Below are 21,657 nucleotides of genomic sequence, written 5' to 3' on the forward strand. Positions count from 1 at the left end.
CAAAAACATATTCTAGATGTATAAAAACTGTACAACATGTATTAAAAAAGTAGACATGTAGTTGAAATAAAAAATTTTAAAATTTTAAAAAAAGAAGAAAACCGGTACAGACACACAGAAAACCAAAACCCAAAAGAAAAACTATTGAAAATACACACAAAAAGTGAAAAAAAAAGGTTTTAGAAGCTTCAAAAAATCGTTGTCCATGTACCTATGTTTGCGCTTGCCTGCGATGAGAGAGAGAGTATTGTCTCGTGGTAGGCGAGATATAGCCCTGGCGCGAGCCGGCAGAGCAGACATATATAGGCGAACTACCAAGCATTGAGTGCTCATGGTGACGTGAGAAGATCGAATTGCCGGCATCCCTTGCTGTTGGTGGCAAGGACTCCTTCTCGGGCGGGAATGGGTTCGGCGAAGGCACGGAGGAGCCGCACACAACGACGCTGTCAGGGCTCGGTGGCCACACGGAAGAAGAGTTTAGGATTGGAAGGAAGGACCAGGTAGAATTGCCAAGGCCTGCACACACCCGATGCGGCCTTGAGATGAAGATATGCGAATGAGGCCATATGAGAGGCAAAGCGGAAGGACCGTCATCGGTGAAGAGAAAATGAAGAAAGGTTTAGTTGGACTGGAAGATCATTGCTGGTCTTGGCCTCTATGTCGTTAGATGTAAGGAGAAGAACATACATATGCGTGAGACAAGTTGGGTCTGGCCGAGGATCCTATGAGGATGATTCTCGTTGACATGGCGGTCATGCACATGGAGGGGGGAATTGCACTGTGTCGGACGCGAAGAGCCAAGCGCGGCACCGTGCATGTATGCATGTGAATAAAAAAATCCCCGAGAAGAACGACAAGAAGTTTAAACAAAGCATGACATTGCAAAAGTGCATCATATCACATAGTTCAAAAATGTGAATCAAATATGTGTGTGCGCGTCACGAAGCAAAAACAGGGCAAACCTTGTGGTTTCAAATTCGAACAAAAGATGATCATTTGTTCCTTTATATCTCTGTGATGGTCAATTTATTAGTTTAATGACTGGCATGGTAGTCATGTACGAAAATATGGAAGGATGCGTGTTGCATTGATGAGGAGAAAGGTTGTAACGGCACAAAGTTGCAGTCATGACTTCCATCGGGATAAAGACACGAATTCTCCAAAATTGTCAACTATGGCACTATGAACCTTCTCAAAGTTATTAAAAGAACTTCCTTTTTTTGCTGAAGATCATACCTTTCGTGGAAAAAAAGAATTTTTGAATGTGCTAAGGTGATTTATAACAATTTCACTAGTGATCACATTCAACTTAGAGGTCATAATATCAGTGTGTTCCATCTACTAATCTCACCATTCTCTTTCTGTAGTATCCAGTATACATTGACCAGGAAAGGATTGTGATACGCAATCTCTCCGTGGAACATCAAATATCATATAAAGTTGCAAAGCACACTTAAGAAGCTTACAAAAATATTGGAATGTTGTAAGACACCACATACATGCATGAATATTCTAGAATACAAATATCTAGATCAAGATAATTATCATGGAAGGTGCTAGAGATAACTTGTGGTGAATAGGTAGAAATAGTATAGGCATAAATACTTCTAGAGAGAATTTGTATAAGACATTTGTAGTTGGGTAAATGGTATTATACATATACATATAGGGGTGTTAACCAGTCTCCATTATACCATGAAAGGAGTTTTTCATGAAGCATGGATGCTACCATGTGTAGCAAGTCACCATGAGTCTTAGTGACCACCAACAAGAGTGTAACACAAAGGCATAACATTCATAGTTGTGAAAGATGAGTGATCTCTTTTGTGTACAAGTCTAAATTCTAAGCAGTGTGTTTATTGTGCTTAGGTTTACATTACGATTTGTAAAATTACGTATTCAATCAATATCATAATGATATATTGTTCTGTTGGTTGTGAGAAAACAAAGCGCTAACTTGTAATTAAAAAAACCAACCAAATAACACTAGTTGGTCTAGGGTCATTAATTTTTCCTATTTATCAGTTTTTATATATCACAGTATCCCACGTACCTGCACAGGCAACATCTTTAATCATTTTTATTTTATTAGATGTGGAAAAGTATTTGTTGTAATGATATTTAAAATGATGTTGGATGAGAAGATGTGTGCGCCTCAAATAAATGATGCTCAAAAGATTTTTTATTGTATCATAAGTAAGATTTCTCTCAAATATAAACCAATAATGTACATTATTTTTCTTATGCAACTGTAATCCCTATTTTTTGGCAATTGTAAAATAATGAATGTGAGTTTATATCTATACCAGCAGAGATTTTAAATATTATTTATTAGTGTGACTAACTTATTTATCACGAAATGCGATTTTTTATATATAATGTGCAACCTAACTAATGCATTCAAAAAATTATAATCTCCTCATTTGTACCAACCGAGAAAATTGGTAAATGAATCATGTTTAATATTAGATTAGTATGTGAAATTAAATTTATACTATGGGTTAAGGCATTGTTTGTAATTTGACATTATATGAGTATTCAAAGCTAAATTTGATATAGTTCTATGTACCTAAAGACCGCTATCAACTTTAAAAAAAATAGTTACCGGTGCATAGAATGAAGAGGGGTATTATGCTACAACTCACATTGATGGGAGTGTTACCTTTATGTGGTGAACAAGTGAAGTTCATATCTAGAGCATGAGGACAATATGTGGCTCTTTGTAAAACTAATCTAGTGGCTAGAGTTTACGGTGGTAATCTCGCACAACCGTGTTAGAATCCATGGGTTGCTATCTTCATGTATGTCGCATTTTCTACCTAAACAACATACAACCAAGACATGGATATGTCCCCTTTAACTATATTTTCAAATATGTGGCTCTCTATTAGGATATTGTTGGGATATTCGCCCTCAGGATAGATCACATGCATAAAAAACGACACGTGTGTTCGTCTGGTTCGATGTGATCGTTCCGTGGGAGATAATATAACAGATATGATTGTTACGAAAGGAGAATGTGGGCTTCCAATATCATACTTGATGCCAAGGAGGGGCATGCACAATTGATTTACACAATCACTTGAAGATGTGCAAAGTAAGAGAAATTCCTTAGCGGATTGAGTAAGAGTTGAAGTAGTTTGCCTTCTACTTAAGGTGTTCCATGGAGCAACTAATGTGATCCCCAGGGCCAAATATCCACATGAAAAATATTAAAAGTCAAACTTAGTTTAAAGACAAAAGAATCTTAAGTTCATTATGATAGTTTTAACACGGATCAATCCGTGAGAAAGAAATTCAAGAAGCATATGGAATAATGGTGGATGTCAATGTTAATTGCCACAATTTCTGATCCATACTTCATGTAGTACCTCTTTCTAGAACTTGCCTCCGACAAGCTTTTGGTGGCGATACTACATCTCAACTAGCTAAAGTGAAGAAGGTATCTCAAGAGTTTGTTCATGAAAGATACCCAAATTAACAACCTACTAGAATACACACAACAAGGAGGTGTTGACATTGAAGTGGGGCGTAGATAATAATGACCCATTGGCAGACTGGGATCTAATACTTTTATTAGAGCTGCTGGCTCTTCAAATCTTCTGTCGTTACTCGTTAGAGTTCGATACTTGCATCGCGAAACCTTCGATTCCTCTATTTTTGTTTTTGAACCTTAAACCTTCGCTTCTTCAAAATGATCAGTTCCATGCATATCCTTAGTTGGCGGCGAAGGAATTCTACCAAATACTCCTCACTTATCGCATGTAATCCCGAACAAAGAATTGTGTCTGATTTGCAGGCTACTGAAGGATTAGTTTGGAGGATCCGGTAAAAAACTTGTACATATATAATCTGCACACCTTCTTCTAATGCTTCCAGCTTACAAAGTAAGTAATACTTCATATGTACTTTCATATGTAGGTTCATCTGAGCTAAGCACCATTCCTGGACCAGAAGATGATCCTATATGACCAAATTGACCTAGGCAGAAGATACTACTCTCTAATTAGCACAGACTCATGCTTGGAAAACGAATTTGCTTGATGATATGCCTGCGCTTTTTACTTGCAGCGCCGAATGTACACTACACGTTATTTACAGTGCAAACTGAAGAGACATTTCTACCTGAGAACCAAAGATGCCTGCACGCATGGCATGTCAAGACGAGAGAGTTGTACCCCGTTACAACCATGAATCATCTAGGCAGGTTCGAGTTGTGTGAGGATCGAGTCAGAGCCTGTCGGCGAGGCTCGGGAAGCGCTCCAGAATCCAGGTGACTCCCCTGATGACAACCTGCAACCGTGCCGGATTCATCAGCAGGAACGAATCATCATCATACAACAGTTCAGATGCGAGCAACATTTGCTGATGATGCAATGCAACCTACCAGCGCCAGTTCACCGGGTTTGGTCGCCGGCTCCACGCAGTCACGGCCATACCTGCGATGCGATTGCAAATCTCACAAATCTGAATACAGAAATCGATTTGGAGATTTGGCCATTAGCTGAATGAACGAATGTGCTTGCTTACACGATCTGAATCTGCTGCGGCCGCTGCGGGTCGGGCTCGCAGCGGTAGAAGCTGCAGCCCCTGCTGAACGGGAACGGCCGCCCCTTCCACTCTGCACACCCGACGCATCTGAATTCAGAGACCAACATCGAGCAGCATGAATGAAGAACAAAATGGTTTTGATATGCGTTGCGTACCGAGGTGCCAGGTGACGCCGACGGCGGAGGGATCCTCGCCGGAGATGTCGTCGATGACGAAGCGGAGGTCGGGGCTGACGGAGCCCATGAACTCGCCGAAGAAGCCCACCACGCGGTCCCGCCCCACCATGGGCCGCGGGAACACCAGGTCCTCGTACACGCACCCCTCCGCGATCAGCGGCGCCACCGCCGCCAGGTCGCGCCGGTTCACGCCCTCGTAGAACTCCCGCACCACCTCCGCCGCCGCCCCCTTCACGGCCGCCCTCCCCTCCGCCGCGGCCGCCGCTACGGACACAGATCGCGTCCTCCTCCTCCCGCCACCGCGCGCCCGGATGCTGGGGCTCGGAGGCCGGTGTGCCGCGGGGGCCGCTCCGATGCCGACGCGGAGCTGAGGCGGCTGCGTCGCCAGTGCCATGCTCTGCTCTCCTTCTCCGTCGTGCGGGCGCGGGGGCGGTGGCGGTGGCGGCACCTCCATCGTCCGTTGGTATCCCCTTACCTTATCTTTCTGCTGCTCCTTTTTCCTTCCTCTCGTTTCATTTCTTCCCTCCCGTCTTTGTCTCCAGCTCCGACTGCAAAAAATGTCTGTAGCTTAGCTACACATACAATTCCACCAATCAGTATACAACTTCCAAAATTATAGCCACTCCTTTCGTTTTGTTAGATATATGTAAACAATGGCCGCTCAACATTGTCAACTTACAAATAAAATTTTCTAATTCTACATAGAAACCGACGCGAATTTTTGGGACATGGTACCACACGAGGATGTTATCCTGACCGACGACTGATGCTAGCGATTCACACTTAATATAGTGACTAGCAAGATGCCCATGCGTTGCACGGAACATCAAGATGCATTTCTATGAGTAGTTTATCTTGTGGGAGAAAATGATGAACGAGGGATGACCTTATTTGCAAATATGGAGAGGGGTGTGGGTATCTTTTTGCAAAATTGTCATAGTTTCCTTCCTATCCGTCAGATATAAATATATAAATCGGACGACCTATATTGCAAGATGGCAGGCACACCATCATCACCAACTCTGCTTTTTACCGAAAAAGGCTTTCGCCCCGCTTTATATATAAAGCACCAAACCACGCCACGCCACCGCAACACACGCACACACCCAAGACAGGATACAAAGGCGCTGAGCGCAGCAACACCATGCCTAGCACTACCGCCCCGAAGATATGAAGCTACATATGACGAACCATGTGCTCCAAGGCGGCGCCTTCAAGAAGGATACGACGCCGGAGCGCCGCCACCGCCCGATCCAAGGATCAGAGTTTCCCCCGGAGCCGCATGACGGGCAATGAAAGCCGCGACAACGCCTTCAAGAAGGGAACGATCTTCGCCGCCGCCGGTCCGTCCGAAGATAGAGCAGGTTTTCACCTCGGCCAACAATCACCGCCACCGAACGCCACACCCCGGCAACCACGCCGCCCACACGACCATGGTGACTGGGCAGCACCAAGGCACGGGCTTTGTCCAAGAGCACCGCGCAACCACCACCACCAGGGCCGTGGCCTCAGCATCCAAGACCTCGACACCACCTCACCCGTGACCCGCCGCACCCCAACGAAAGAGACGAGCGGAAAGGTCTCACATTTCGCGCCCCTGGGCGACCCCCAGCGTCGAGACCCAATAGGTCGGCCAGAACTGGCATCCACCGACCCATCCTGCTGCCCCAAGCGCAAGATGAGCTCGGTCCTGCAGCAACGAGAGGGGGACGAGGTCAGTCCTGCTGCATCGTGCGCGAGACGAGCTCGGTCCTACTGCATCGTGCGCGAGACGAGCTCTGTCCTGCGGCATCGGGCGCGAGACGAGCGGTGGACCGCAGCTGGGAGAGGACCAGCCCTTTGATGGGAGGAGCGCCCGGGAGACGAGGAGATGGGGTGAAGGTCCAGACGGCCCGAACGCAGACAAACCGACGCCGGAGAAGCCGGCCGTTGCCGCGGACAGATCCATCGAGCCACCGTGAAGCCGCCACAACACCGGTAGGCCACCGAGACCTACCGCCCACGGCCGGAGCAGCAGCCACGCCCGGCGAGCTCCAAGCGCCGGAGCCGCCGGGCACGCACCACCGGAGCCACCGCCACTGCGCCGCCACCCCGACCAGCCGAGGGGGCCTCGGTCAGGGCCGCCGCCCGCAGCCCTAGCCATCGCGGCCCGCGCCGCCGAGAGGCCAGATCCGAAAGAGCCGCCGCGGCCACCGTCTCCAACCTCCAGCCCGCACCACCACCACCAACTGCTGCGGTGCCACCACCACCTGCCGCGGCCACGACAGAGGTGGCCACCGGCAGCCCGCGCCGCCCGCAGCCCGCGCCGCCATGGGCCAGATCTGGCCGCGCAGGAGACGCTGCCGTCTCGGGCACACGCGCGCCACCCACCTGCTTTTTATAATATAGTGATTAATTGGATATTGCGGCAATACACGGGGATAAGCTAGCAAATACACAACGTTAATACATTAACGTGGGCCAACTACTGGTGTGTTTATGATCAGGGTGCAAGGCTGCAGGTTACCATTCAATGTAATTAACGTTCGTGACCTGGGCCGTATTAAATGAGGCCTACTCCTAGTTAAATACAAATTACTCACCCAGACTGCACTATGGACCTTTTCGTCAACCTAGCACATGGGATCGAGTTCGTCGGACAGTGAAAGTTGTTGCTCCAATTCTTGCTTGCATATGCATGTTCACCCACAACCTTGTATTGCAATAGCAGGTTTGCCAAAGCAACCTTTTTTTGACCAGATCAAAATTGCATCCCTCTTGTTCATTTGCTAGCAGGAGTTGGTTCTGAACTTGTGCTAACAACATTACAACAAAAGCAAGGCTCCTTGAACCAAACCTTTTTTAATTAAAAAAACGGAGCTTCTTGAACCAAAGTAACTTCTCTTTGTTTTCTCTTTTGCATGGCGATTAAATTGAATCGCATTAATATTTTTCTCCTTCGGATATGTTTGGAAGATGAGTATTCCATAGTAAAGGGTTCCAACATTTAGACAACAAATCCGTCCGGGAAAAAATATGAAGAAAATAATAAAGGAAGATGTAGCATGTTCTGGAAATCCCAAACATGAACAGGGATACCTGCACATCATTATCTTCTGCATGCGAAGTGCATGATAGAATGTTGTTTTGTCAAGCAAAAACTAAAATTACTGACAAATTGTAGCATGCACCTGTCGTCACCCAAGACCTCACTGTACATCCATCGTCAACCTACCACTTGGAGAGCCAAGAACGAGAAGGTCGACATGGCATTAAGCTTCCCCGACGGGGATTAGTGGTATGGGTCAGTGGAGTATGAAGTAGTGCGTTCAGCTGTTGTTCTTTTTATTAGGCTAGTAGATCTTTTAGTGCGTCTAGAGTATGGATTGATGGAGTTTTTTTTACTTCTTTCCTAGCCGGGTTTGGATCCTCGAACAGAACAACATCTCTCAATCTTCAGCACTTTCCAATCTTAGTGGTTTACTCTCACGTAGGCCAGCTCGAGATTAGGATTTTTGCTACAGAAACACAACACCATGGCCGTGCCCGTGCTAGAGGAGTAGAAGTGCTGCAGGAGCCAATGAACTGTTGTGAGGCATTGAGGGGGGAGAGAGAGAGAGAGAGAGATAGGAGATGAACAGGAGAAGGACAGTAAATACGAGACGTGCTGCTGCGTGATGAAGGCGGGAGGAGAAAAACCATCCATCAGTGAGGTTGCCGTTGCGGAATGGTGGTCATCAATATATGAGGCTTTAATGCCATGCAATCAATTCCCGTCGACACGCATGTCGTTTCAATGCGTGAGGCTTCCATGTGGGCCATTTACTGGGGATGCAGTGGCAATACAAGCACTATACCAGCTGGTGTACGCGGACCAGGAAAAGATTATACGGCAACGACGTATTGTAGTAGAATGAATCGTGTGGGCACGAGTGGTTCTGATAACGACCTCGCGTGGCTGCATGTACACACGCGATTTATCGGTTAGAAATACATTACTCCCGACCCGCACTATTATTTCCCAAGTCTTTGATTCATGGCATACTCCCTCCGTCTTTGAAAGAGTGTACTTTAAACTTTGCAGGAGGGTCAAACTATCTCAAAGTTTGACTGAGTTTGTGCAAAAAATATGTCAATGCTTATGAAACCAAATAGGTATATAACAAAAATATATTTTATCATGCATCCAATGCTACTAAATTGATGGCATCAATGTTGGTCTATTATTGTATAAATATGGTCAAACATAAAATAGTTTGACTTTCCAACAAAGATGGAAGTGCACTCTTTTAAGGACGGAGGGAGTATGTGAGTATTTATACCCTAGAATGTTAAAACTATTTTTAGATTTTTGAGTTCATACCTTAAATATTTGCAGCAGAAGTGTCGAAAAATCAATCACTAGTAGCATGTTAGTCATGGGTATTGCAGGATTGGTAAGCTTAGTTTCATCCTAGTAAAATAAAAGAACTTCACTTATGGTGGATCACAAAGTCACATATACTCAATGCCTTGTCTGCCTATATTATTGAGAGATTGGAGAAAAAATGTAGGTACAATATGGAGATGCATATTTTGCATTATTTCGGAATTTATCCATGAACCCGAAAAAACAACCACTTCATTACCGATTAGACAGTTGCCTCAAACATTTTCTCCCATTGATGCACTCATTTATTTATATAAGTTCATGTATTGCTTTCAAGAGCTTTTCATTCATTCAACATCATATCATTATTATTATCGTTCATTATGTTAAAAAGGGAAGTTCTACAAAACAAAAGGGAAATCCGTCCAGTCGTACGCCCGATCCTAGCCATTCATCGAATCGGTAGCTTGCCGTCCATTTGGAGCCAATGCATCCAACGCTCGAATAATACAAGGTGGTGAGGAAGCCCTCAAACAAAGAAACGTCAAAAGAAAACCATACAGGTGGACAAGAGCACACGGTAGCATGAATCCACCGCCACAGCCAGACCATCGGAGCATAAGCTCCATGACAACACCCCTAGGAGGGTCATGACTCAAAGAGTCGTCATTGCCGAGTCCAACAGACCAAGATTTTCACATAGAGCCCAGCCTGCTGGAGAGAGATCCACAATGGTCTTTTATCCATCCACTCGTTGCCCACACAACCAAGAAGCAAAGCCACGACCACCATCATGGAGCCTGCTGAAAAGACTCCCTGGTAGCCTACCATCCGGGGCCGCCACCCGACATCCTGTGTTGAACCTCACACCGACGACAAAGTGCACTGACGCTGCCCACTGGAAGGGAAGCAAGCAACTCCCATCGACCCATGAGACTCCACGATGGAAGAGCGAAGAGAGGCCAAAGCCGGTGAACCAAATGGGCGACCTAGATGCACCGAGGAACGCACAGGGGAATCCAGCCTTGCACAGGGGGCCGCACCTCCCCCTTGTATTAGCGACTAGGCCTGCCGCCGGCCAACTGCCATCAAGCACCATCGAGGGGGGGGGGGGCATCGACCAACTCCCCATCATATATGGCCATTCCAGATCTTGAACCAGGGGGAAGCCTCATCTGTGCAAGTTAACGCCTCCTCCGGCCCCCATGACGGGTCAACCTCCACCACCATCAATTGTGGGCCGCCATCCGGTCGCAGCATCAAAGTCAACACTCATGTGGTGGAGAGCCCAAACCACCTGTTCAATGTCACATAAATCCGCTGGACCGAACCCAACTGGCACTGGGACATGCACCACCACCACCATGCTGCCACCTCTACCGGTCGACACCACCACGACAGAGGCGGACGCCTGTGGCCCAAGCCACCCCCAGTCCCCATCACTTTGTTGGTGAGCATATGTGGCTATCACAGCCTGCAGCCCGCCCCACCACCGCCATCCCGTCGCACCGGCACCTATCACGCCTCTGCACCCTGAGCTACCGCCGCATCCCGGCTAAGCAGCCCCCGGCTCGTGCCAAATCCACGAGTGGGAGACGAGAAGGCCCCACGGCTGCCGGCCAGGTTTCGCCCAGCCATGCCCTCTGGCGCCTGCGGTTTAGGGTTCCTCCCCGTGACGAGGGAGGGAGGGGGCGTTTTTTTTCCAGGACTCATCCCATAAGGCAGACACCAACCGCTAAATCCAACGGCGGAAAAAAAGACCGAGTCCAAACCTTTTTTTCAGGCGACCTACAAATAGTCAAATAGCAAGTCCCATTGTATACACCTGCGGCAGGTAGGAGACAGTAAACTATAGGCACATGACATGACAGCACGCCGTCTCACTTCTTTATCAGTTACGTCCGGTCGAGCACGGCAGCCCGGCAGAAATTCAACGGGTAACCGGACAAACCATGGAGGCGCAACTGCTGTCCCGGCTCCTCCTCCTCCTCAGCTTCATCATCGTCTCCGGCGAGGCGGCCCCGACGCTGGTCACCAGCCTGCCGGGCTTCGACGGCGCCCTCCCGTTCCGCCTTGTGACCGGGTACCACCGTACCACTGCACCAACTCTTGGGTCCATTGAAACTGCACCAATTTACCTGCAGCCAGCTGCATAGCTAACGTACTCCCATTTCTTATCGATCGTCGGCAGATACGTGACGGTGGACGAGGAGCACGGCTCGGAGCTCTTCTACTACTTCATCGAGTCGGAGGGCGACCCGCGGCGCGACCCGGTCATCCTCTGGCTCACCGGCGGTGACCGCTGCAGCGTGCTCAGCGCTGTGCTCTTCGAGATGGGCCCGCTGAGGTTCGTGATCGAGCCCTACGACGGCGCGTCCGGGACCGTGCCGCGGCTGCACTACCACCCCTACTCCTGGACCAAGGCCGCGAGCGTCCTCTTTGTCGACTCGCCCGTCGGCGCCGGCTTCTCCTTCTCCCGGGACCCCAGAGGGTACGACGTCGGAGAGGTCTCCTCTTCGCTGCAGCTCAAAACGTTCCTCACCAAGGTAATACGTAGCAATAATTCAACTGAAGCTGCTTGCTATACATTGATTTGCGATGCAGAGTACTCCCTCCGTTCAGGAATACTTGTCGTAGAAATCGATACAAATGGATGTATATAGAACTAAAATATATCTGGATACATCCATTCATCGGATAAGTATTTCCGGACGGAGGGAGTATATACTAATTTTGTTATCATCGTCAACATAATTTTCTGATAAAAAACATTTCTTCATCTTTGGATAAGTGGTTCACCGAGCATCCAGATTTCCTCTCAAATCATTTCTATGTCGGGGGAGACTCGTACGCCGGAAAGATCGTACCAAACGTCGCGCAGAAGATCTCAGAAGGTGCTGCATTATTACTAGCATCTATAACTTGGTTTTTTTTTTCACATTCACTTGAAAGAAAGTTCAAGGTGTTTACTTTGGACAGGTGGATATAGTACGTCTATCCATCACACCTAAGCAATATATTTGTCTGTTTTTAGATATTGAAGCGGGACTGAAGCCGACAATTAATCTCAAGGTAAGTACTCTAAAATTCATTCACACACTATGTATACACATATATCACAATTATTGTACTGATGTTAAATGCGAAAATCAAAATTAGTCTGGCCACAGCTAGCTTATATGTTATGACAAAAACATATATTCTCAGGGCTATCTGGTAGGCAACCCGATTACTGGTGAGGCCATTGATATGGATTCTAGAGTGCCATATCTTCATGGAGTAGGAGTCATTTCCGATCAGTTGTATGAGGTGATTAGTTACACAAGCTCCCAACTTGCTCAATCACATATGCGCTGACCTGCAGTTAACTACTAATATAAAGCTTAGATTATTCCCCGTATGAGGTTAATTAGTTAGTTAATTCAGTTTCCATGTGCTTGCATGTGATCAATCGATCTGATATAAGACAATAATGGAGCACTGCCATGGGGAACCTTATGACAACCCCAAGAATGTTATCTGCGCTCAAGCTATGGACAGGTTCAAGGCGGTAAGCATACAAGTCACTCAACATACGATTAACGGTGCTGATCAATTTGATTGCTCAAGTAAATTTGGAAACCTATAGCAATACACATTTTATTTGTATATTTTTCTACATACTAAGAAGATGAACCTTCCATCGTATCTCCTTCTCAATTCCTCATTTTCAAAGAATTTTTACGTCTAATATATCTTGATCTAGTATCTTCGTTGGCCTATCAAAAAGGCTCCATTTAAAGACTATATGTCTACATACGACTTCCATCCTAATATGTCACTATCCTAATCTATCATAACTATGTTTGATTACATACGACTTTCATCCTCATATGTCACCATCCTAATCTATCATTAGCATATTTGATTACATAAGACTTCCATCCTAATCTATCACTGTCCTAATCTATCATAACTATTTTGCTTACATACGACTTCCATCCTAATCTATCAAAGCTGTCCATGTGCACGTTGTTGGCTGCCAAATTCGTAATCATGTATATATTATAAACATAGATTGATGAGTTTCTACAATTCTTTTTCTATCACAATATCACAATAGATTGAATATATGCATGATTCTTTTTTATGTTTCCCTGCAGTTGCTTGAAGAAATTTATGACTCCCAAATTTTGTATAAAAAGTGCAATTATCTGTCTCCCACACCAAACAATGAGACTACATATGGCAGGATCCTCCAACAAGAAACTGGAGCACTGAAACATCCACCACCTCGGCCTCAAGTGGATTGCCATGTAAGTCCATCTTTATTAACTCCTTTACTGAATAAGTGATATCACGACGAATAACAATTAGTATGCTAAAATAAATTTGAAGGTGCATTTTTTAAAACGTTGGGAACAAGAGAAAAATATATATTGCAAATGACTACTAATAATGCAAAAAGTCTGAGCAGATATAGGTCTAACAAAATGTGAAAATACCCATGATTTACTGTACATGGTTTTTAAACGAATTGATTGTCTGTAAATTTTGTACCCACAAGAGTATATATTACCACGTTATTAGTACGGATACCATATTAATATGTGCACACAATCAAACTCATACTCGGGCAGGTCGATAGATTGTTTGTGCATGCGGCTGACTTGTTTTTATGCCGTGATATTGGATGAGTGCAATAAAGCTTTGCCTTACTTTGCTGGTTGGTTCTAAGCTACACAATGAACTATCATTGGATGGAAAATCTCACCCCTTACAATTTTTTTTACCACCCAATGGGAGAAAAGTCTGACTGCGATGACCCTATAACCACCAAACATCTCAGAACATAGGTCCATATCCTTGATGAGCAAGAACTAAATTAGCCCGTTTGTTATATATTAGATCCCACAAGGTATAAATTTCTGTGTCGGATGTTTGGGCAGGAAGGGCAAAGTGCTTAATTTCAACCAGCCATACACCCAAAATTGCAGTAGAAGCAGGCCCGCTGCACTACCAGAATCTCACACGCATATACAACATCACTACACAATATTTCATACATATACCAGGCATTACAGTGCTGACAAAAGCCAACGCAGCTATGCAGATTAGTTATTCCACTTACTAAGATGTTGTGAGTCATCAAAAGTTATTTCCCAACCAACTTCCTATTTTTCTCCCATCTACAGGGCTATATTACCTACCTGGCATATGTTTGGGCTAACAACAACATCACACGGGAAAACCTTGGAATAAAGGCGGTTAGATTACTATCTCTGCTCGAGAAGATATTTAACTCTTGCTATTGGCACCTGATGTTTAACAATCTACTTTTGTATCACTATGCGCCAACAACTTAGGGGAGCATGGGCGAATGGGTGAGGTGCCATGAAAAAGACCTACCTTTCACCCATGACATTGAGAGCAGTATAAAGTACCATCGTAATATTACGTCAAAAGGTTATCGTGCCTTGGTATATAGGTAATTACTATTACATAAAAACAAATTTAGATAGCTTACAACAATTATCATGTGGTTGTAGGGCTGTATTTTAACTATATTTGAATGTGCAACAACGGGACAAAAGATGGTCAGTCGTAAATCAGAAACTATTGAGTTGAATACTATCTCCACTCCAAAATATTGTGCATATGGATTTTTTTTAAAGACAAATCTTGTAAAGGTTGACCAATTTTATAGACAAAATATCAACATTATACTACCAAATATAATATAAAAGTATGTTTTGCAACGTTTCTAATGATATCTATTTGGTATTGTAGATGTGTATATCTCTCTCTCTCTAAACTTTGTCAAGTTTTATAAAGCCTGAATTTCGAAAATACAAACTATATTTTGAAATGGAGGGAGTATAGTTTTCCAACTGCTCACCTCTCTTTCTTCTACAGTGGAGACCATGATGCTGTTGTACCATTTTTGGGTACACAGTCTTGGGTAAGATCTCTCAACTTCCCCATTATGGATGAATGGAGGGCTTGGCATCTCGATGGACAATCCGCTGGGTGAGAATTTATATTTAAATACCGCTTGATTAATTGGATTCTTCATGTTGATTCCTATATTGTTCACGTATGTAAACTGCATTGGATAATTCCACTTACAATGTGAAATATAACAAATATGCAGATTCACAATAGCATATACAAATAACATGACGTTCGCCACCGTAAAGGTAACAAGATATCTATCTCTGCCTTCACTTAGGAGACTCTCTTGGAAATATGGAATGTACATGTCTCTTGATGAGATTCATGCTTATCATGGGTCACAATTTAATTTGGACAGTTCTCATTGACCAATTATCACGCTTACAGGGTGGTGGACACACTGCACCGTCGTACCAACCTGAGAGATGCCTCGCAATGCTTACGCGTTGGATTTCCAATGAGCCACTCTGATGTGTCTGTGTGTTGTATATCATGATGTTGGATAGGGTGAAGCGTGCAATGATGTGTGAGTATGTTCTATATGTTTTACTTTGGGTATACCACGTGGTAAACTATGAATGTAAGATTTGGTCTATTTTCTCATCAAGTTAGATACCTCGCCGGGTAGAAGATGCCACAATGTCTCGCTTTCCCGATTCCGACAAGGAATGGTCGAACCGACGCGACATGGTAGCGACAAGGTCAGGCTGTCAACAAACTAATTAAGCTTGACCGAGTTCTAGTGGGCTCAGCCCAGGCTCAGTAAGAAGCTCTAGCTCACGAAGACACAAAGCTCGGTTACAAAGAAAATCAATGTTCCTAACATAACAATGCAGTAAGCCCAAGTATGTTACAAGAACAAAAAATTATCGCCAAAAGATGGTAAGTTCGAGAGATCTGAAGTAGGCGCAAGCATGGCTTGACAAAAGTAACCAAAGCTTATTTTCTCCGGAAAGAGAAATAGCAATAATACCGCGGCCTCTGTATCTTGATTAACTATTGCACAGTTTACAAGATCCATGCTAGGCATTTAGTCTAGCCTTATCAAGCTCGCTCGGCTAATTTATTGGGATACAAGTAGAGATCAAACCACCCCGCAAAAAACCTATGTTCTTTGTAGGTTATTTGTCAGTCGTCTGAGAAGTAACGACGCCATATATTTGTAGAGCACACTAGTCACAATATCCCAGATACATACTGAAACGTAACACAAAAAGGGAAACCAAGCCATGTAATTCAAATTTGAACTAAAACCACGACAATAATTATGGAATAGAGGGAGTAACTAATTTACGCAGCTCGGTTAATTCCAGAAGAAACTGGCGCCAATGACGAGTTCATGGACGCTTGAATCTCCTCCAGGGTCCTTCCTTTAGTCTCTGGTACCAGCCGCTCCACAAATACAACAGTCAGACCGCAAATGCTCGCGAACATGAAAAATGTACCTGAAATTAATCCGTCGATGGTGTACAGGCAAAACAAAACAAAAACATCAGCAAAGCTTCTGGTCAACCGGAACTATAGTTTTGATCAGAAGGTCCATTTTCTATGCTACAAATGTATTTACCGTAGGAGCTCCACAGCAGGAGGAAGTTGAAGGCATACGAGACGATCCACGAGCCGAGCCAGCTCACCAAGGTCACCAGGCTTCCTGCTGACCCTTTCATGTGTATGGGGAAGATCTGCATGTCCAGGGATGGATTGTGGTCAAATTCATTCATACCGTGAGTATACATTGGGGCACAGTAATAATTCTTTTAATGGTTTGTTAACGGCAGAAAAGGCACCTCTGACATTATAACCCATGGAATTCCTCCCATGCCCAGTGAGAAAGATCCACTGAAGATCTGGTTTCCAAAGCAACAGCGATGTTTACAATGAGTAGACATCTGGCAGCATTGCTCAAAAAGAAGTTAAAACTAAGATGCGGTACATACCAGAATCCCTGTCAATGCCAACGCGACGTTGAGGTCCTTCGCCCAATGATGCTCCTGTTCAAAAATGGGTAAATTATATAATAGCACATGTGTCGCCTTCTTACGAGGATGATATCAGTTTCAGAAAATTCAAACCTTGGACAAGAATGACAGGCCAACTAGTAGGCAACCCAGGCATGTCCCAGCTGCAGAGACCTGGGGCATTGCAGCATGAAACAAACATCCTTGGAATTCATTACTAATTGTATCATTTTTCAACTATCAAAAACCCGTGTATCTTTTTTTACCATCAGAAGTGGCCTCCTTCCAGCCTTGTCCAACAGAAGCACCCCAAGTGCCGTCATCGGAATCTACAAGGACACCATAAATCAGTGAGAACAGAGAAGCAAAAAAGCTGCATAAGAGCCATGATTAATTAAGATACCTGAACCGCAACCATAGCGAGCATTCCAGTGTTCCCTGACGAGAAACCTGATTCATGTCATGGATAGTTAGTAGTAGTGCCCAAAAGTAACACATGGTAAAAAATATGCCTAGTAACTAAAAGCAGCAAGGATGAGAAAGTTAAGGGAACAGGTTGCTAAAACTCATTACCAGCCGAAACAAATATCTCACTGGCGTAGAAGCAGATTGCATTCACTCCACCAAATTGTTGAAGGACCATTAGCCCAACTCCGACCTGGAAGAAACTTGATATCTTAGAAAATTATGCATAAGCATCTCCTTTGTAGCCATAAATGCATAACTAAAATACTTACGGTGACAGCATGAATATAATCCTTCTGAAATAGGTCCAACATCTTTGACTCTGGCAGATGCTGAAGCTTTTCAGTGAAATCCTGACAATATATAATTAGGTAGACATTTTAGCAATGCATGACTAAGTTGGTGTTCTATTTTACTCTCAAGTACTGCATAGTTTATACTTTGATATCGGCTGCCTCTTCGGAGATGTCAGTTTCTTTTCCCCTTAGCTTCTGTAACGCTTCCTCAAGTGCACCTGAGTGTCCGATCTTAGCCTGAAATGCATGGGTTTTCTATTAAAGAGGGGCAAAACTGTAGGCTCCATCTAATGAATACAGGTCTTAGAGCAGAAATGATAATATGAGAAGATGATTTCACACTTTTTTCAATTTGTCTGCACAAATTAAACTTAGGTCTGAAAGACTCAAACTGAATATTTATTGTTGTTAACCCAACACCTGCTCCCCTGCATATAAACTTGACGGAATGTTAAGTTTGTCAATGCCACATAGTACTAATATATTTTGTTTTCTCAAACACATAAAAATGTGTGTGTTCTGTATTAGAAGAAGACACCAAGATGAGATGGCAGGGGTCTTACAGGCAAAACAGCGAAAGAAATCTAAACCAGAGGCAAAAAACTGAAAACACTAAGCCTACAACCAGAAAACAGAGCTAACCCAAAAAAACAGAGCAAACAGGGGAGAAAACAAAAGAACTGTACAGCTACTCTTCGCACAAAGAATCAAGCATCGGGAGGGCGCCTCAATACATTTACATATGTAGAAGTGTTTCTACCTTTCTACTATTGACTAGGCTAATCAAGTAATTCATATGTAGAGAACGGAAATGGACGGAAGAAAGAGATTCATCAAGTATCAACACTACAAGGAAATCTTACTTACCAGCCACCTAGGAGATTCGGGAATCACAAGAAGGCCAACCAGCTGCAGCAAACATGGCGTCACTCCTACAAGAGCAATAGCTAACCATATCAATATGCACTTCATTTATATTTATACAAGTGCATGCCATTTCCTAAAGAAATACAAGTGCATGCCATTTCCTAAAGAAATACAAGTGCATGCATTTCGAGGCCAATATGTTAGATTGCAACAAATACCAGTTAAAATTGGTGCAATGACGGATCCTCATACAACAAACACATTTTAAAATGTATGCTCATTGTTCTATGAATGGTAGATAAGTAAATCCAAACAAATTAATGTACCTACGATTGCCAAGGTACGCCAGGTGATACATGTCCCCAGAGCATACGCGAGTGATGCCCCACAACATATCATAAGCTGCAGAAATGGATGCACTTGCCTTCTTAGGATAAAATTGTGTACAAACACAACCAGTAATGAAATCTCCATGGTTGAGTACAAACCTGGTTTACAGCTGCGAACCGTCCTCTAAGATTCTTGGGTGTTATCTCTGATATATATACTGGGACCTGTTCAGGTAACACAACTTTCAGACCAAATTTGTTGGAAAAAGTACCAAGATAGAATTGTTTGCTATAATCACCACATATGAAAGAAGGCCGATTCCACATCCAATTGAGAGCCTCCCAAGGTCAAGCCACACAGAGTTCTACAGAAGAATATACAGAAAAGAAGGAAACAAATTACAGGATGAACTAAGGAGTGTTATTCCCTTCAAAGTTACAGTAGGTACTGAAATGCACACTGAAGTAGAGATACATAGAGAACTGAGGGAGGGGACCTTAGAAAAGACTATAAGGAGATATCCAAGAATGCAGAACACATCTGATATTGCCATTGCCTGGATGACAGGATCCACATGAAGATGAAGTCAATTAGTTGAGACTTGGGAGCACATAAATGATTCACTTTGGCAGGTACGCGCTTGTTAACTGGCTTAGTTAGCAGGATGGAGATGGGATTAGAACTTACACATCTTCGACCAACTCGATCTGCTATGGTGCCACTGACAATAGCGCCCAACATTGCTCCTATGGTTAATATCGAGCCAAAGACTGAATACTGCATGGTGGTTAAAGGAGCAGATGCTTTACAGTGATCACGTGTCAAGTTGACTCAGCAGGTCACAACCACCAAGATGAACAAACAAAAATGTTATATAAATGAGTACCTCCGCTAAGGAAAGATGAAGATCCCGCATGATGCCCTCCTGAGATGGCGAAGAGTAGCCCACCTACAAAATAGGGAGTCACAATTAAGTTGCCGACCTTGGAAACATTTGAACTAGAACAATAGTATGGCACTTGTCTACCTAAGTAAATGGAAGAATTGTCACACATTATTGTTCTTGGATCTCCTTTAGTCGCATTCTCTAGTCGAGAATGTAAAATCGTGACACGGATAGCATTCGAACAAGTCAAGTTACATACCGAGATGCCGAACACAAAGGATCCAGCAACGGCAACAGTGGTGCTAGCGACCACCACCCAAACTGAAGAAGCCCTGTTGTTCCCGGCCGCCAAGAGAGGCTTCTTGGCTTCTACCCCTTCCCATTCTGTAGACATGGGACCTGATGGGGTTCTCTTCTGAAATGATCCACATTTTCATTAAATATCAAGGATAACTCACAAATCCGTTTAAAAGAAAAGGATAACTCACAAGCATAGCAAAAACAGTGAACTAAAGAGCAGTATGTTTTAGCAAACACATGCATCTGAACAACTTGCGCTATGGGTAGATTCGCATAATCAGGTGGTGAAACAGATGAATTGAAATGAATATCTGAGCTAACTAAAGAGCAGAGCAGCAGATTTTAGCAAACATCCCCCGAATCTTACAACTTTCGGCATAACACCCTCCTCCATTCCATCATGTTGCAGGTAAACCCAAGACTGACATGAGTATTTTAACCACCACAGTAAGCAACTAAGCATGAACAGACTTGGGCACAAGGGAAAAACAGAGCAGTGGTAGTAGAGCGTAGCAGGAAATGTCTTCGCTCTGAACTACTAGCAGCTAGTTGGGCGTGGTTGAGTGGCAATCAGAGCATGGGACCGGCGCAGCCGCACGGCACGAACACATGAGGCATACCAGAGGAGTAGGAGCAGAACCTGTAGTCGGCGCGAAGCTCGCCGGCGGCGAGGTGGCACGGGCGACGGACGTTGGAGGCGAAACCGCTCGACGAAACAGAAGGAGGGAGCAGCGCTGACCGAGGCGTACGGCGGCGAGATCGATGCTCTGTCGCCGGCGGCGGGTTGGGGACGGTGGCGCGAAGGAGCACGGGACTGACTGCTCTGTGTCGGAAAAAGACAGGCAAGAAAGAATAGACCGAATAGCTCACCAGCATAGCAGGTGAGGTCGCTGTCCACCGCTCGAGCCGCCATCTTGTCGTTTCCCCTTCACCGAGGATCTGCATCTGCATATGCAGACGTGATTTGACGATTACACCCTCTCATCCTTCCTAGGGGCCCAAAAAGACGGATTCTATCGCTACAAGCACAACCGCTAGTCAGTACCCACCAGTACTTTTTTCTAATTCCATGTATTTCAAGCACAACATGTTCACTCAGGTTCAAGTCATAAACTTCGCATACGAGCGGTCACATTTTCCTAAACTCCGTGGCGACTTCTACATTCTCAAGATGTGTCTGCTCAGTCTCTCGAATGTGCTCGTAGGGTAGGATGTCTTTGTGCCCGTTCATAAAGTGCATGTAAACTTTTGCGTATGTTAGCGTTCTCGGGAAAAAATCAAACTACACATGGAGAAGAAAAAAAACTAAGCACTAGGAATAGTGTCACAAAAAGAAAAATACTACTCCCTCCGTCCGGAAATACTTGTCATCAAAATGAACAAAAGGGGATGTATCTAGATGTATTTTAGTTCTAGATACATCCTTTTTTTATCCATTTTGATGACAAATATTTTCGGACGGAGAGGGAGTAATACGCAATACTGTTGATGGATTTTGTTATGTTTTTGTCTTTTTGTAGATCAAATTTAAATCTCAAACCTTTTC

At 44.4% G+C, this 21,657-nt stretch overlaps 3 protein-coding genes across 3 annotated transcripts; 1 reads left to right on the forward strand and 2 right to left on the reverse strand.

Moving 5' to 3' along the window:
• Positions 1 to 3,789: 3,789 nt before the first annotated feature.
• Positions 3,790 to 5,302, reverse strand: LOC123172253 (uncharacterized). The gene is made up of 4 exons (XM_044589254.1): positions 4,707 to 5,302; positions 4,531 to 4,621; positions 4,388 to 4,439; positions 3,790 to 4,293 (listed from the first exon to the last, which is right to left on the reverse strand). Exons 1-4 carry the CDS (start codon positions 5,179 to 5,181, stop codon positions 4,231 to 4,233), a joined length of 681 nt encoding a protein of 226 aa, XP_044445189.1. The 5' UTR covers positions 5,182 to 5,302; the 3' UTR covers positions 3,790 to 4,230.
• Positions 5,303 to 10,990: 5,688 nt separating this feature from the next.
• On the forward strand, positions 10,991 to 15,640 carry LOC123172254 (serine carboxypeptidase-like 11). Its single transcript, XM_044589255.1, has 12 exons — positions 10,991 to 11,158; positions 11,267 to 11,621; positions 11,867 to 11,969; positions 12,110 to 12,147; positions 12,283 to 12,384; positions 12,542 to 12,625; positions 13,218 to 13,370; positions 14,250 to 14,321; positions 14,421 to 14,542; positions 14,971 to 15,084; positions 15,209 to 15,254; positions 15,397 to 15,640. Exons 1-12 carry the CDS (start codon positions 11,028 to 11,030, stop codon positions 15,478 to 15,480), a joined length of 1,404 nt encoding a protein of 467 aa, XP_044445190.1. The 5' UTR covers positions 10,991 to 11,027; the 3' UTR covers positions 15,481 to 15,640.
• A 385-nt stretch (positions 15,641 to 16,025) lies between these two features.
• Positions 16,026 to 21,053, reverse strand: LOC123172255 (sugar transporter ERD6-like 5). The gene is made up of 19 exons (XM_044589256.1): positions 20,752 to 21,053; positions 20,071 to 20,226; positions 19,812 to 19,874; positions 19,613 to 19,702; positions 19,422 to 19,481; positions 19,224 to 19,289; positions 19,084 to 19,149; positions 18,922 to 18,997; positions 18,596 to 18,660; positions 17,873 to 17,965; positions 17,705 to 17,785; positions 17,541 to 17,625; positions 17,371 to 17,417; positions 17,234 to 17,296; positions 17,082 to 17,141; positions 16,947 to 17,000; positions 16,797 to 16,856; positions 16,577 to 16,691; positions 16,026 to 16,454 (listed from the first exon to the last, which is right to left on the reverse strand). The coding sequence occupies exons 1-19, from the start codon at positions 21,022 to 21,024 to the stop codon at positions 16,300 to 16,302; spliced, it is 1,728 nt and encodes a 575-aa protein (XP_044445191.1). The 5' UTR covers positions 21,025 to 21,053; the 3' UTR covers positions 16,026 to 16,299.
• Positions 21,054 to 21,657: the final 604 nt, after the last annotated feature.

Source organism: Triticum aestivum, unplaced genomic scaffold (assembly GCF_018294505.1).
Source record: "Triticum aestivum cultivar Chinese Spring unplaced genomic scaffold, IWGSC CS RefSeq v2.1 scaffold45668, whole genome shotgun sequence".
NCBI lineage: Eukaryota > Viridiplantae > Streptophyta > Magnoliopsida > Poales > Poaceae > Triticum > Triticum aestivum.

Coding starts and splice junctions, on each gene's coding strand:
- LOC123172255 (XM_044589256.1), bottom strand. CDS start 21,024: ATGGCGGCTCGAGCGGTGGACAGCGACCTCACCTGCTATGCTGGTGAG. Junction 17,418..17,540: donor TGAGATATTTGTTTCGGCTG/GTAATGAGTTTT, acceptor GACATGAATCAG/GTTTCTCGTCAGGGAACACT. Junction 16,857..16,946: donor TGGCATTGACAGGGATTCTG/GTATGTACCGCA, acceptor TTTGGAAACCAG/ATCTTCAGTGGATCTTTCTC.
- LOC123172254 (XM_044589255.1), top strand. CDS start 11,028: ATGGAGGCGCAACTGCTGTCCCGGCTCCTCCTCCTCCTCAGCTTCATC. Junction 12,148..12,282: donor AGCCGACAATTAATCTCAAG/GTAAGTACTCTA, acceptor ATATATTCTCAG/GGCTATCTGGTAGGCAACCC. Junction 14,543..14,970: donor TATCGTGCCTTGGTATATAG/GTAATTACTATT, acceptor TTTCTTCTACAG/TGGAGACCATGATGCTGTTG.
- LOC123172253 (XM_044589254.1), bottom strand. CDS start 5,181: ATGGAGGTGCCGCCACCGCCACCGCCCCCGCGCCCGCACGACGGAGAA. Junction 4,622..4,706: donor CGGCGTCACCTGGCACCTCG/GTACGCAACGCA, acceptor TCGGGTGTGCAG/AGTGGAAGGGGCGGCCGTTC. Junction 4,294..4,387: donor AACCCGGTGAACTGGCGCTG/GTAGGTTGCATT, acceptor GCACGGTTGCAG/GTTGTCATCAGGGGAGTCAC.